Genomic DNA, 14,667 nt, shown 5'->3' on the forward strand with positions numbered 1-14,667 from the left:
TCTGCACAAAGAAGGAAATTCAGTTGACATTAATAACTTTAAACCTATAACAATCTTATCTCCCCTCACTAAAATACTTGAAAATGTGTTCAAAAATAACTACTAGACTTACTCATGCAGGAAGAACTCCTATCCCCCACACAACATGACTTTCATCCTTTGCAAAAACTACTAGCACTGCCCTTCTAACCTATATAGATACTGTTGATAAAGCTAGAGATAATGGCACACTGTTCTCTTTCTTATTTCTAGACTTGTCTAAAGTCTTCAACACAGTTTGTCATAGCAAACTTTCTCAACCAACTCTTCTGTGGCTCAAAAGTAACCAGTCCAACAGGTATCAGTCAGTAAAATAGCAGTAAAATAGCACTCCATGCTCTTTCCTTACCTCACAGTCACCATCAGCATACCACAAGGCTCCATCCTTGGTCTCCCTCTCTTTAACATTTTCAGCATACTTCCACACAACAGGCCACCATAATACAATACACAGATGATTCCACTCTCACATGCACATCTGATAATATGGTACACCTCCAAAAATTACTCAGGAAGCTTTAACAGCCACCAAAACATGAATTCATAACTCAAAACTCATGCACAACCCAAAAAATACCAAACCACTCCTTTTTCCCCAAATCCTTCTCTCATAAAAACAAAATTTAAAGTCTATTCTCTTGATAGTAAAACCGTTGAAGTCACTTCTCATAGCAAAGTATTAGAGGTGATAGTAGATGGCATGCTTACATTCAACCTGCATATACAGAATTGCATTAAAAACATCAAAAACTAGGGATGCCTTGCAGAGTCAAAAACTTTCTCACCAATACAACTAAAACTACACTTGGCACTACTTATCTCATCCTCACTCTTCTTTATGGTGCTCACATTCTTACTAACCTCCAGACTTCACAAAAAGTAAACCTTGAACAATGTTATAAAAAGCTTGCTAAATTTGCACCATGGCACTTTCAGAACCCACCACTGTATAGCACTGAAAAGCCTAAATTGGTTAGACCTGTCACATCAACTAACATATACACAACTTCTTACCACCTATAAAATTATCCAGCATCAATCTGCCTGTCCATCACTAAAAAACATTTGACACAACTATGTTCCCACTCGGTCATCGTGATCCACTGACCAAAAACTCCTGTCTGTCTACAGACCTAGAAAATCTCCTGGGCACTTTTTCCTACTCATGCAGTGTTGCTAAAGACTGGAACTTCTTACCTGTATCCATCAGATCTATACCCTACCTCACATCTTTCAAAAACATGCTGAAAGGCTTCCTTGCTAAAATTTGTCTCTGTCCTTGCTCAAAACCAGGACAAACTATATCCCTAAATGTGAACAAATACCTGTTCATTCCTTACACCTCTTTAATCTCCCTTTTTTACCTACTTCCTTTCTTTTATCAAATTCTCTTTTCTGACTTTCTAACTATACAATAACCCTGTTTTTACCTCACTTTATATTGCAAATGTTGTTTGTACTATACTAACTTACCTTTAATTTCTCTACAAACTTTTTAAAATTTCTACAAACAATAAATGTTTGTCATATAACTTGTATCAGCTCTTAACCAATATTTTAAGATTTTTGCTAATTTGTTATAATTATTTAAACTGCAGATTTTCATTTTATTTTTGAAGATTGTAAAATCATTGTTCTTAAAATGTTTTGTAATAGTTTGGAGATTTTCTCCCTGGACTTCCGCTGAAAATGGGCTTCTACCCAGTCAGACTTTCCCGGTAATCAAATGTCAATAAATAAATAAATAAAGCAGAGGTACTGAAAGAATACTTTCCCATCTTCTTCAGGAAGGAAGGAGACTAGAGGATATCCTGTTAGGCAGGAGGGACACAAAGCAGCAAGAGATAAGAAGAAGATAAAACTCTGGATATGGCAGGCGGAGTTAGACAGGAAAATGACTTCCTTAAGGGAGGATAAGGTACAAGGATCTGATAGGTTGCCACTCAGGGTCCTTAGGATTAACACTGTACTGCTGGAGACCATGACAGAGACTTGGAATAATCACTCACCTGTACATAAGTGCTTGAGCATTATAACATAACAATCATGGTTTTCTTGTACAAGAAGGGGTGCAAGAGAAATCAGGTGTATATTATATCAGTGAAATGTAAATACACTGAATACCTCTTCATCGACCCATTTTCAGGGACAGCGAAACTCTGCAAGCAATCATTACAGTGACATTTTTCTCATTGTAAGTAACCAGTGGGCCATCTTTGGGAATTTGGTCTTTTCCCCACTTTAGTGTGATCTCAGAGGTGGTATATTTAGTTAGGTGGCATTGGTGGATGGGGGGGGGGGGGGGCAACCAGAGTGAGGTTTTAAATTTTTATGTTTTTATGTGATCGTTACATCATTACATTGGCCCACTGGTTACTTAACATGGGAACAATTTCGCTGTAACAATCATTTGCAGTATTTCACTTTCTCTGTAAACAGGTCAGTTAAGAGGTATTCAATGTATTTACATTTCGCTGATATAATACAGACCCAAGAAATCAAGGGCCTGTAGGTCTATTAGCCTAACAGCAGTGGCAAGGAGAGTCACAGAAATAACTCTGAGTGAAAATGCATATGCTTTCCAATAAGACAACACTGTCTATGACAATAACTACTACAACTGAATTTCAGGGTCATAAGGAGCTTAGTTAAGTGGAGATTTTTTTTTATTTTAAGACACACCAGGATGCACATTAGCAAGTGCCATCTATAGTGTGACATGTTGTATGTGTTACTACTGCCATCTTTAAAAAGTCTGAACATTGGTGCCAAACAGTTATGATGTGATTATGCTTATGTGCTCCCTCCCATAAGCCATTTACAGAAATTCCCCACTTCACAGCCTTTGACCGCTCGTGATTTTGCAGATAGTGTTAGAACTTGATAAGATCAGATCTACAAACTGCTACTGAGGTAGCACTATTCTTATAAATGGCATAATTAGCAGTAAAATTATAGTTAATAATATAAAGAAAGAAAGTAAAAATCACCAAAAATTGAAGTACCACCAGAAGTCACGTAGAAAAAGACTTTAATCACCACTGGTTAAGCGTTTTCGATCTTTCTAGAAGGCCTTCTTCAGAACAAATAAACTTATGCTACAGAAACATTTTTAAAATCCTATCAATTAAGCATCAACAAAACAAATAAATTCTTAATTAAATACATTGAAAACACTTCCAAACTCTTATTTAAAAAGATACACACATATATAAACTTTTAAAATTTCAAACATAGAAGATATATTTAATGCATGTTGTTTATTTACACTTATCACAAATACGTTTTCTTTGCAATTAACTACAGCATTTAAGCCAGGTGCATTACAAGCATTAAATAGCGCTTAACCAGTAGTGATTAAAGTCTTTTTCTATGTGACTCCTTGTGGTACTTCATTTTTGGTGATTTTTACTTTCTTTGTTCATTTTGTTTCATCCTGGAGGTTGGATTTTAGTATTTGTGGTATTAATATAAATACTTTACTGAAAGTGTACTATCTCTAATTAAAAGCAATTCCACAGACCCATCACTAGCCTCCAAACCTCTCAGTATTAACTGCAACTCCTTCTCCTTTCAGCCTGTTCCCACAGCTACCATTAAGAAACTACAAAAAAACTCAAACCCTCTTCAATAGCATCTGACAAGTTACCAGCCAAATACTTAAAACAAGCAGCTGAAGCCATATCTTATCCAGTGTTGATCCTTATTAACAGATCCATAGCACAGCTACTTGTCCTAGTACTATGGAAACTCTCACACATTATCCCCCTACTCAAAGACAGAACTTCCACAAAGCTCACCAACTACCAACCGATCGCCATTCTCTCTCCACTATTTAAACTTGTCGAAAGATGTATCCACTCCCAACTGATTCATTATCTTACCTTCAACAACATGCTAGCAACTTGTCAACATGGTTTTAGGCCCCATCATACTACCACAACTGCAGTCCTCAGTTACACCAATACCATTAACTAACTCAGAAACAATGGTAAAATAGTTTTTGCTATCTTTTTAGACATGTCCAAGACCTCTGATACATTCTCCCACCAAAACTATTAAATACACTCTCCAAACTGAACCTCAGCCCCTCTGCACTTCAATGGTTCCAAAGCTATCTACAGGAATGCCAACAATCTGTAAAATGGCTTAATGTCCTATCCCCCCTCTTCCTACTACACTAGGAGTACCTCAAGGCTCAATTTTTGGGTCGCTGCTCTTCACTATTTTTACAAACAACCTCCATAGTGCTACCCCACTGGCGTCAGCTATCCAATATGCAGATGGCACAACACTTATATGCACTACGAATAACCTGCAACACCTCCATGATATAACCCAAAAATCATTCTCAGTTACCAAGCTATGGCTCTCTAACCATCAGCAAATATTCAACCTCAATAAAACAAAACTTATGATCTTCCAACCCACAAGATCCTCTCCCTCCCCCAGCACCTTCTACATTACAGCTAGGAATAATACTAAAATGAATGTTGATTCACAAACAAAACCTCTAGGAGTAATAATAGATAACAACCTAAGATCTGACCTACATATAGCACAAACAAGAAAGTTTGCAAAAAAATGAGTACTTTTGACAGAAATAAAAAGTATCTAATTAACACCTCTAGGGTTGCCATTGCTAGAACCCATCTTCTAGCAACACTTCTGTATGCCTCTCCAATTCTCAATAACCTTAAAAAGACAACTTTAATTAAACTTGAAATATGCTATAATAAAATTGCTGAATTTGCAGCTCTCTGCCCACATCATACTCACCACTGTCACACTTTAAAAAAACTCTCCTGGTTAGAACTCCCACAGTTTCTATCCTATAACCAATTAAAATGAGCACACAAACTGCTATATCAACCTGAAAAAAACCTGCCCTTCTAAATATTCTCCAGCCCCATACCATAAATCGAAGTCTTCACTCAACAAATAAATCTCTACTATGTGTCCAAATCCACCAATACAAAGGGGACTCTCTATTTTCTCGTCATGTAACAGCAACAAGGTAGAATTCACTACCTCAAAGCATCAGAGCCAACACAAGTTCCAACCAATTCAAAAAGATTCTTAAAAATTATCTTAATGACACCTGTCTTTGTTCCTGTTCTACTCCAGGCTAACTAGTTTTAATAGTTTCTGGTCATACGTTTTCTTCTTCCCTGACCACCTCATAATCTATGCTCTCGCTCATGTCTATATAATCTCTAACCTCATCCTTTTCTATACAATCTCCCCCTACAAACCCTTCCTCATCTTACTTTGAGAAACTACAAAGTCTACATTACAATAAGGAATTATATCAGATGACTGTATAATACAAACGTCAGCTATAATAGCATAGAATTTAATTTCTGCTGTACTGTATGGCTTGTATCATTTTTGTATAATTTCTTGTATACATTTTGTATAATCTCTATATGTGGAGCTTTTCTCCCCGGGCCTCCACTGAAAATGGGTCTTATCCCAGTCGGACTTTCCTGGTAAACAAATGCAAAATAAATAAATAAAATTTTACATTTTAATCAACTTACAGTTTACATTAACTTGCCCTTAGAACTTCCCCTTTCCTTTGCACATAATAAAACTTTAAAAACAGTATAATAAAATAAATGTAACAAAGTATGTCTGAATATTATTACACTTTTATTCATAAAAAATAAATGCATGGCAAAACAGAATAAAAATATGTGAAAAAAGAATATTTTTTATGATTTAAAAATACATTGTATGCAGGACTGAGAAACTGGCATAATTATTTGCGAATGAGTAAAAAATGTATTCCTGACAGAAATTAAAAGTGTCAGTTGTAATGTATACAGTCACATAAAAACATGAATGAAAATATTTGAAAAAAAATCTTTGATTTCAAAAAAATTGAATACTTCTACTCTTATTTGACATGTCCTCTTCATAATACCTTATGAAAAACAACTGTAGAGTAATTGTAGCAAGTAACTTAAATACTTAAAGAAGTTTTGCTAAGAAAAAGTCAAGCAAGTAAGCACTGTCCATTGCCCGCCCACAACTGTGCAAACTTCAGAGGTGTGTCTTAATTTAAACAATCACCAGTTAAGCTTGATTCAGATTTACAAGTGGGTTAGAAGTGAATCTGATAAGAAACCTGTCAGTAGATCTGGTCTAGCTGGACCTTGCCTAGGTCATTCACTTTTTCTAACTGGTGTGGTTAATTGGAGGTTTTGGGTAGGACTCAGGAAATGGACTGAATCATGGCTGAAGGGTAAACAAAAGGAATAGTGTCAAAAGAGGAATAATTCTAAGAATCAAGGAGTATGTCAAGGTCTACTACTTTTCAGACATATTTGTGCGACTACAGAACAGAATCAACTTTGTCTCTGATCCCTACATCATCTATACAGGTTTTCCCAGAATGTCCAGATTTCTGACTCATATTTTTCGTCCATTTTTCATTAAATTTTGGTTTCCTGGTAAATTAATGGCAAATCGTTAAAGACTGAAGTTAGAAAATAATGACAGACATTTGAGTTTCAGACCATACACTTCAGAAAATTCATGCTAATGCAAAACCTGTTATTCTATCAACTTTCTAAGTTTGTAAGAGCAATATTTTTGGGTCTTTGTGTCACTTTCATTCATGGCTTTCTCCAGATTTCTTACTCTAAGAGGATGAGAGGTATGCTGATAACATAAAATAATTCCTATAGTACAGGATGGGGAATACTTAAGAAAGGGATTAAAATGGCAAACATTTGAAATGTCAGGACTTGGTAGACTGAGTCCTGAAATACGAAGACTGTATGACAGAAAGATTTTACTTACATATAGTATATTAAGTCTGGCAGAAATATTTTACTTACATATAGTATATTAAGTCCAATATACAATTTCTCAAGAATATTCTCTTCTCTGAGATATGGTGATCTCAAAGCTGGCATATCTAGGTTCAGGGGTGTGGGGTGCAGGGCAGGTTTGCTCTGCGTAAAACAAGTTTTTAAGGAGAAATGCAGTTTTCAAAATTTGCTCTTCTAAGTTTTCAATCTTTTTTTTTCAGTTTTTTTGTCACTTTCCATTCCAAGTGCTGACATTTCAGTAGAGAGCAGATTAAAACAGCTGTCCAAATGGTGAGAAAGATGACAGCTAAGTTTAAAACAGAAATATGGAAAATACGGAACTTAAGTCATAACAGTGCAAGTGTGGAATATCATTTGGAGTGGGGAACTGATGGGGAGAGACCAGGAAAAGATCTAGGGTGGGAATCAAACCTGAAATGAACCATATCACCAGGAGGACAGAGACAAGAATGTCCATGAGTATCCTTAAAGGAGGTGAACTTCAGAAGCAAATCCAGTGTTACAATGTGCTTGGACAGCAAACAGAGCACCTTAAAAAGGTAATGTGGGAGTCTGCATCCTAAGGGATTGACATACCTTTACTCCACACCAAAAATCTTGTTCTTCCCTAAATTATTTAACCTTGTAGTATGCCTTCCTGGAGTTAGCATTTGGTTCAAAATACTTGCTATCCTAAAACGGTTAAAGTTTTTCTTAACTAAAATAATACGGCCATTAATTGTTATCCATAAATTGCTACTTCTAGTAATCAGATGGGAATGAAAAGGTTGTCCTCGTAGAACAGCTAACTTTTCAAGCAATTGCAGGTTAGTATCAGAACTCCTACAGTCACCTATACAACAACTGAGTGAAATTTAATTAGCTAGCATTTCACTGGAATTTAAAGCTTTTACTAGTCATATTATCTTTTTAAAGGTTTTTCAGAATGAGTTAAATTTTTTTAATAAAGGTAGTATTACCTATTATATTCTGTTACATTACTCAGTATGTGGTCTACTCAGGGAATTAAATAAAGTAATAAGTACACTGAACTCTCTCAGAATGAGTATTTACCAGATGTCCCCCTGTAATTTTGTAACATCTGCTAGTTATAATTGGGAGGGTGGCCTAATTGTTAAGGTGTTTGCCTTACAAACACAAGGTGCAGGGTTTGAGTATCACAAGGGATAATTAGCTAGGCTTAAAATGGTTTGCAAGAGCAGTTAGCCTAGTACTAACCTATGAATATATAGGTCATATTTTAATCACCATTCAATATCCTATCAAAAGTTGCACCACAGTTCTTGAAGACTTAAAACAAAAATTATCTGATTATTGATATAATATGTTTTTTCATTATTTGAATTACAAAATGGATACTGATTTATTTTCAGTATTACTGTTTCTTGACCATGTGCAGAGTCCTGGTAAAGTCTGTACCTTTCATGATCCACTATAATTGTGACAATACTATAGTTGTATAGTCAATGTATTTTCCTATCCATATTCTGTCAGTATTCAAAAAACATAGTCAGAAAAAATGTTTACCGAAGATGACTCCAAGATCATGTCCAGAAGTACACCTTTGAGGACTATTCTTTGTGAAAAGAGATAGTATTATAATCTCTTTCACAACTTAAATGATCGCAAAGCTGGATGGCTATCCATCTTAATATAAAATTGTCTACATAAAGTTTAGAAAGAGTGTAGAGTGGAGCAGAGTATATACTGAAATTATAAGTCTTAGCTAAATCAAAACATATTAAATCAGCAGGGAGACCTCCTAAAGCACCTGCCAAGTTTGAAAAGAAACATAATAGGTTGTTTAGGTATAAATGCCAGCTCCACTGGTATATAGGAATGAAACCCTGACTATGGTCAAGGCTAGCTATGTTTGATTAGCCATTTGATTACCTGGCAGAGCTGGTAGGGACAATGGGCTTGGCTATCCTGAGAGAGGGCATATACTAGCACTAGTGGATCATTCTTTGAGTGTTAATGGAGACCAGGAATCAGAAATATCACAGGTTAGAGATGTGTGTTGGTTAAGAAGGTATGGATGCTCTAGGGCCCAGGACATGCATGTCCTCAAGGGCCACACATCACTGTCCACTTAGCCAACAGTAGCCGCATCAATGCAAAAGGAGGATAGGGCCTATGGAAAAGTCCTATAAGCCACAGTATAATAATGCCTCCTAATCTGGTTCTGTTACAGTCTCACTCTACTCGCAACATACTCCTAGGGATTGAGATATGCATATGGGCTCTCCTAGAAGGAAGACACTCTCAGCATGGAAGGCCCATCATAATGTCAGGATCTAATAGGGGGAATTCTTAGGGAGCTGACCAGGGAGATGCCTGAAGTCAGTGGTGGTAGGCAGAAACAACAACAAAAAGATTGCTTAGGCATGAATGGTTGTTAAGAAAACCACATTTATTGATGGCAGTAAAGTGTTTAAATGAATTCAAATATCGACCAAAACACTCTTTCATAACATTTCCCAATAATGTTAGTTTAAATCATTAGAGCTTCAGTTCTCTGCTTTGTTTGGGTCTCACTTTTTTGGGAATGGATACCCAAGCAGCCTCCTGAAATGTCTCTGGCACATATCTCAATAAATGTCATTAAGGCCAATGGGTCCTGAATATCCATCTGCCATGATAGCATTTGATGCTACAATTATATTTTTTCAGTAATGCTAATACAGTTCTGATTATTTATTTATTTTTTTTTTAATCAAAAGAATGAGTTTATATCACTATCAAAATTGTCAAAATAGTCTTTTGCAAAAAAAAATCTGCTAGTGTATTTTTCAGTGAATATGGCATTCTCTAGCAATAATATTATATTGCTAAATACTTCCCTGCTAAATCACCTTAAGATGTTTGAAAAGGTCTTATTATCTAAGGTATGAATCACAATCTTTAACCTCATACTATAATTTAATTTTCCTCAGATTTTTGTTAACCCTGACTTAATTAATGAATATTTTGAGATGCTTTGGTAGGATGGGAACTTCCTATAAAAGTCCCAGCAATGCTCTTCTTCTTAACCAGATGAAACAGTGGTTTATTCTACTTGGAAGTTGCTGTTTACCACTTGCGTGCAACTTTTCTGAAGGCACCTGTTTTGCTGTCAGTTGATTTATTACATGACAAAAACAGTCCCCAGATACCCTTTATATATTAAATGAGGTCAGGGACCCTTGCTTTAAATACATATTAATAGGGACAATCAGGGGAGTTGATATTCTCACAGTTTTGATGCCTTCTCAGCTGGACATAGGCCATGTTTCTGCTCATGCAGTCTCTGCTCCAGTCACGCCACACCTTGTCTATTGTGTTTAAGTTCTACAATCCACATATGGAGTGGGAAATCAGGTTATAGGGAATCTATAGAAACATTCAAAACATCATAAAAAGTCAAAAAAGTGCAAAGTGAAGACAGGGATATGGAGGAAAAATGCTAAGTGCACTTAAAGGGACAGCCTAGTGCTTCCTTCTTCCATCATGCAAATATAATGTCATATAACATTAGTCATCTGTATACTATCTGGATGTAGCATATAATGTCATATAATATTAGTCATCCATATACTATTTGGATGTAGCATATGTTGTTTTGGTAATCACTCATTAAAATAAGCTGACTTCCTGCAATTTTATTAGAAAAAAATAAATAAGTGTAATGACACATTGTACATCCCTTCATTTAAAACAACATATTTTTAGATTTTTAGTTCTGCTTAGAAAACATATAGCACTTTAATCAAAAGTTTAATGGCCAAATATCAAATTATTGAAACAGTAATGAAGTAACTATTGTTAATTCCAAAAATAATACTATATTCCTTCTAAGGTAACACAGCTTAAAGTATGTATATTTAAAAATAAATATATCATTACTGTAGAACAATTTCATACCTATACATGAGGAAATGCTCCCTGAATCCCCTGTATGGAAACTGTGCCTTTCTATGACCCACATATTATGTATTTTCACCCTGAGGACACATATATTTTACCCTGAAGTATGGGGTGTGCATTAATTGTTCCTTTGAGGTGTTATGGCCCTTGAGTTAAAATAAATACATTGGGTGGGATGGAAGGAGATCATATCCTCCAAATACAAGAAATCAATGTTGTTTCTGTTACCAGCATCTTGAGTATTGTTCATTTCATAGCTGTGTGAATCACTGTACTTTAAATTCAATGATCTACTTACAATCAAGTGTAATCTGCCTTTCTTATGTTTGTAGGCTTAAGCAGAACCATATTTCAACTTGGTAGAATTACTATCAAATATTATGAAGCCATTATTTCTATAATGCAGTTAACACACTTGTCAATAAAAATATATCAAGCATAAATTCTGTCCAGGTTATGCTTGTTAATAGCATATTATGCAGAATTGCAGACACCACATAGATAGAGTAATCCATTTTTATAAGGGTAGAACTGACATCAAGCTCAATAATTTAATATCTGTAACTTATATACAAATACTGTGATTACCAGTGAATTACTTAAACTATAAACTGAAGCATATATTACTTCTACTTATGGTTTTGAACATTATTTCTCCTGTTCATAAAGTCTAAGTAGGAATGTGATTTGGAGTGCTAGGTTACCTCATGGGCAGAGGTGTTTCACATGATGCCTGAAAACATCTGCCAAGCAACAGAAACAAATAATACTAGTTGGCTGAGTTAGTTCGGGTAAGCTACAGTGAACACTTAGCATATTTCTGTTACTTACATTTTATTTAAATTAAATCACTAAAGAATATAGAGAAAAGAAGAAGTATTGCAAACTCAGTTTATCTTTATTTAAAATAAGTTTACTTAGAATTTATCAAATAATAACTCACAATACAGACTTTTAACTTAATTTGTTGACAAACCTTATTCATCTACAGTATAGTTTTCCATTTTCTGATCGTCATAAAGGGGAACTAAATAGGTTTGACTATGACAGCCATTCAGAAATACACACAAAAAAAATAAATATGAATATATTTTATTTACTCAAAAATGGCATTCAAATCTGGATCTGTGAAAGAGCAGGTAGGGCCCTGATTGAGAGTCAGTTCTTGGGGTTCAGTTAGTAGTCCAGGGAGTGGGAAAAGTGAAGGGGTATGACCCGCTCACCTCTCCTAGGGGAATGGGGAGGGTTGAGCATATTCAAGGGTGTACAAGACAGTGTAATTTCCTAGGTGGGGACCAGAAAAACCACCACTTCTGCTTTGAAGCGATGGCTATGGCTGCTTGGAGGGAATATCACTTGTGGAAGTGAGGCAACATCCTCCATGTTAAGTCATTGCGCATCCCCCCCCCCCCCCATGCTTTGCTGAGTGCAAGGAGGTGACAGTCTCAAAAAAAACAGTACAAAATTGTCAACTACCACTGATGGTAGTCTGAATGAAGGCTCCTCCTGGTTGACCATCACCCTGGTGATGAGGAATGAATGGAATAACCAACCAATGATCAACCGACAGTAGTGGCAAAGGGAGCAAAAAGAAGGCATTTACATTTTTTGAAATTATCATTATTGTTTATGAACTTGAACATTTACACCAAAAAGTGTATGCACTGTATTATCTCAGGAAACCTGATCACACCCATGAATAAATAAATAAAAACTGCATGCACTTGACTGATAATTTTTAAGGCAGTTCATTAGGTATAAATTTGTATTACATTACTATGCATATTTTCTTATTATGATCAGGGATTTATGGAAATAGTACAGTACAACATGAATCAAGTGCTCTCAGTTCTTAAGCTTGTCTAAAAAGACCACCTTAGAATGAATGCACTTAAGCAAAACGATGCCTGTCAATTTGGGAAACAGAGAAACAACTCTACTTACCTTTATAGAGTATTATTCTATCCGAAAGTAATGTTTCACATTTTCAAAGACCTTACAAAAACTACACGATCAGGCAAAAATGATACATTCCAAGCCCCTTAAGTACATATTTTAATTTTGTCATTGACTGTACAACCCTTATACCATGCAAAAGTGGCAGCTACTAGATTGTGCAAGCTACCTTGGAGCTTTAATGTACACAGAATGTCATCACTCTGAGTGACAAGGCATAATGGGGTATACATGCTTTCAGTTAAACATTCTGTCAAAAGTTTTAGACTGAATGGCTTATGAAATTTTAAACATAAAATTGGAAAAGATATGTTGAAGTCAGCAGGATAATGATTACATGTTTTACAACCAGTATAAATTATAGAATGCCAATACTGTTTATAGTTTTTAGAAAGTACCTTCAGATCTTCTTCTATTTGCCTTTTCAGATCATCAATCTGCTGCATAAAGGCTTGTTTACCTCTTGAGAGTTGTGAAATTAAAACATCCTTCTCCTCTATCTGACGAGCAAACTCTCCTGTAAAAAATAAAATGTCAGGAAATATGTTACGTAAATGAAACAAGATGATGTAGTACCATGCATTTATTCTTATGCGTCTTTAATTATTATGTCAGTATTTATTCAACCAGTTTGGGTGCAAGATAAAAACTTAATGAACAATTTTCTTTCATATTGCTGATGTATTTGCATACAGATAGATATTGATCAAGTATTTACATCAAAGATTACCTCAGCTTTATGCAAAAAACAAAGTATAACAAGGTGTCTGTTACTAAAACAATAATCCTTGACTGCTCTATGGATCATTCAGTTTATCCATAGATACATGTTTGGCTTGCTGCCCTTTTAGGCTATTTTAAGCCTAACTAATTTAATCAAACCTTGTATATTGTGTCTTGTGTCTGTGAGGTAAACAACCCCCAAACCCTGTGCTACTGTAAAAAAGAGCCAGTAGCTTTTCTACAAGTTCCATAATTTTCAATTTCAGTCTCTGTGAAAAAAAAAATCCTTTTATAAAATTACCACAAACTATATTCTGATTAAAAATTGATAAAATACTTACACATTTGAGTGAGTTTAATAAAGGATGGTAACACTTAAAAAGACAGTTGTAGTATTGGTAATGAAAGCTTTATTAAGCCAGCTTTAAAGTGACTTATTCTAAATTTGGTTTCATCATTCTTGACAATGTATTAAATGCATCATTGTAGAAATCTTGACTTAAAAAAGTCAGTGAGATAACCTTTCACTGACAAAGACAATTGAACAATAGGTGCAAAAAGAGGTTCACCTGGAGCAGGTAGTAATTACAGAGTTTTCTTCTGTATGACTGAAAAATATTCCTGCTGTACTTTCTTTACCCTGAAAGGATCTTGATTTAAATTTGTTGCAGGTTTAGATTGTTTGGCTGTTTACAGATTTAAAGATATTTAGAAGACTTGGACTATGAGATATATTAGACAGTGATGTTATGTTTTTAAGTTGTCTGATTGACTGTGATGCACTGTACATTTATTCACACATTGTTGTGCATGCTGACTGATATGCAGGGCATTGCTTTAATACACTGTGTGCTTCTCATGTTGTAACACTGGAATACAATCCACATATAGACAGATAGCTAGATAGATAGCTAGATAGATAGATAGATAGATAATGGATTTAATTAACTTGGTTGAATATAATTTATGCTGACTTGCATAATGTTGGCACAAATTGACTGATGTGCATGTCAACATGCTATTATACAAGCACTAAGAATTAATCTCAGTGTATGGAAAAATTAAAATAAAACATCTTTTTTGCATGGGTCCCCCATCCCTGGCTAATTATATATTCTAACTTTGGGATTTCATAATCCCTGAGGAAAGATTGTTCATAGGTTCATAGGTAGGTAATAGGCTATCGGCCCTGGGGCCTATA

The 14,667-nt window shown here is 35.2% G+C and overlaps 1 protein-coding gene across 1 annotated transcript in view; it reads right to left on the minus strand.

Moving 5' to 3' along the window:
• The window catches only part of LOC122789100 (myosin heavy chain, skeletal muscle, adult-like), a 145,067-nt gene that overhangs the window by 30,180 nt on the left and 100,220 nt on the right, over positions 1 to 14,667 (minus strand). The window contains exon 29 of the mRNA XM_044056299.1: positions 13,142 to 13,260. Within this exon, the coding sequence (XP_043912234.1) occupies positions 13,142 to 13,260 (119 nt within the window). The remainder of the gene's footprint in view (positions 1 to 13,141; positions 13,261 to 14,667) is intronic.

Source organism: Protopterus annectens, chromosome 14.part0 (assembly GCF_019279795.1).
Source record: "Protopterus annectens isolate FY-2018-M chromosome 14.part0, PAN1.0, whole genome shotgun sequence".
NCBI lineage: Eukaryota > Metazoa > Chordata > Ceratodontiformes > Protopteridae > Protopterus > Protopterus annectens.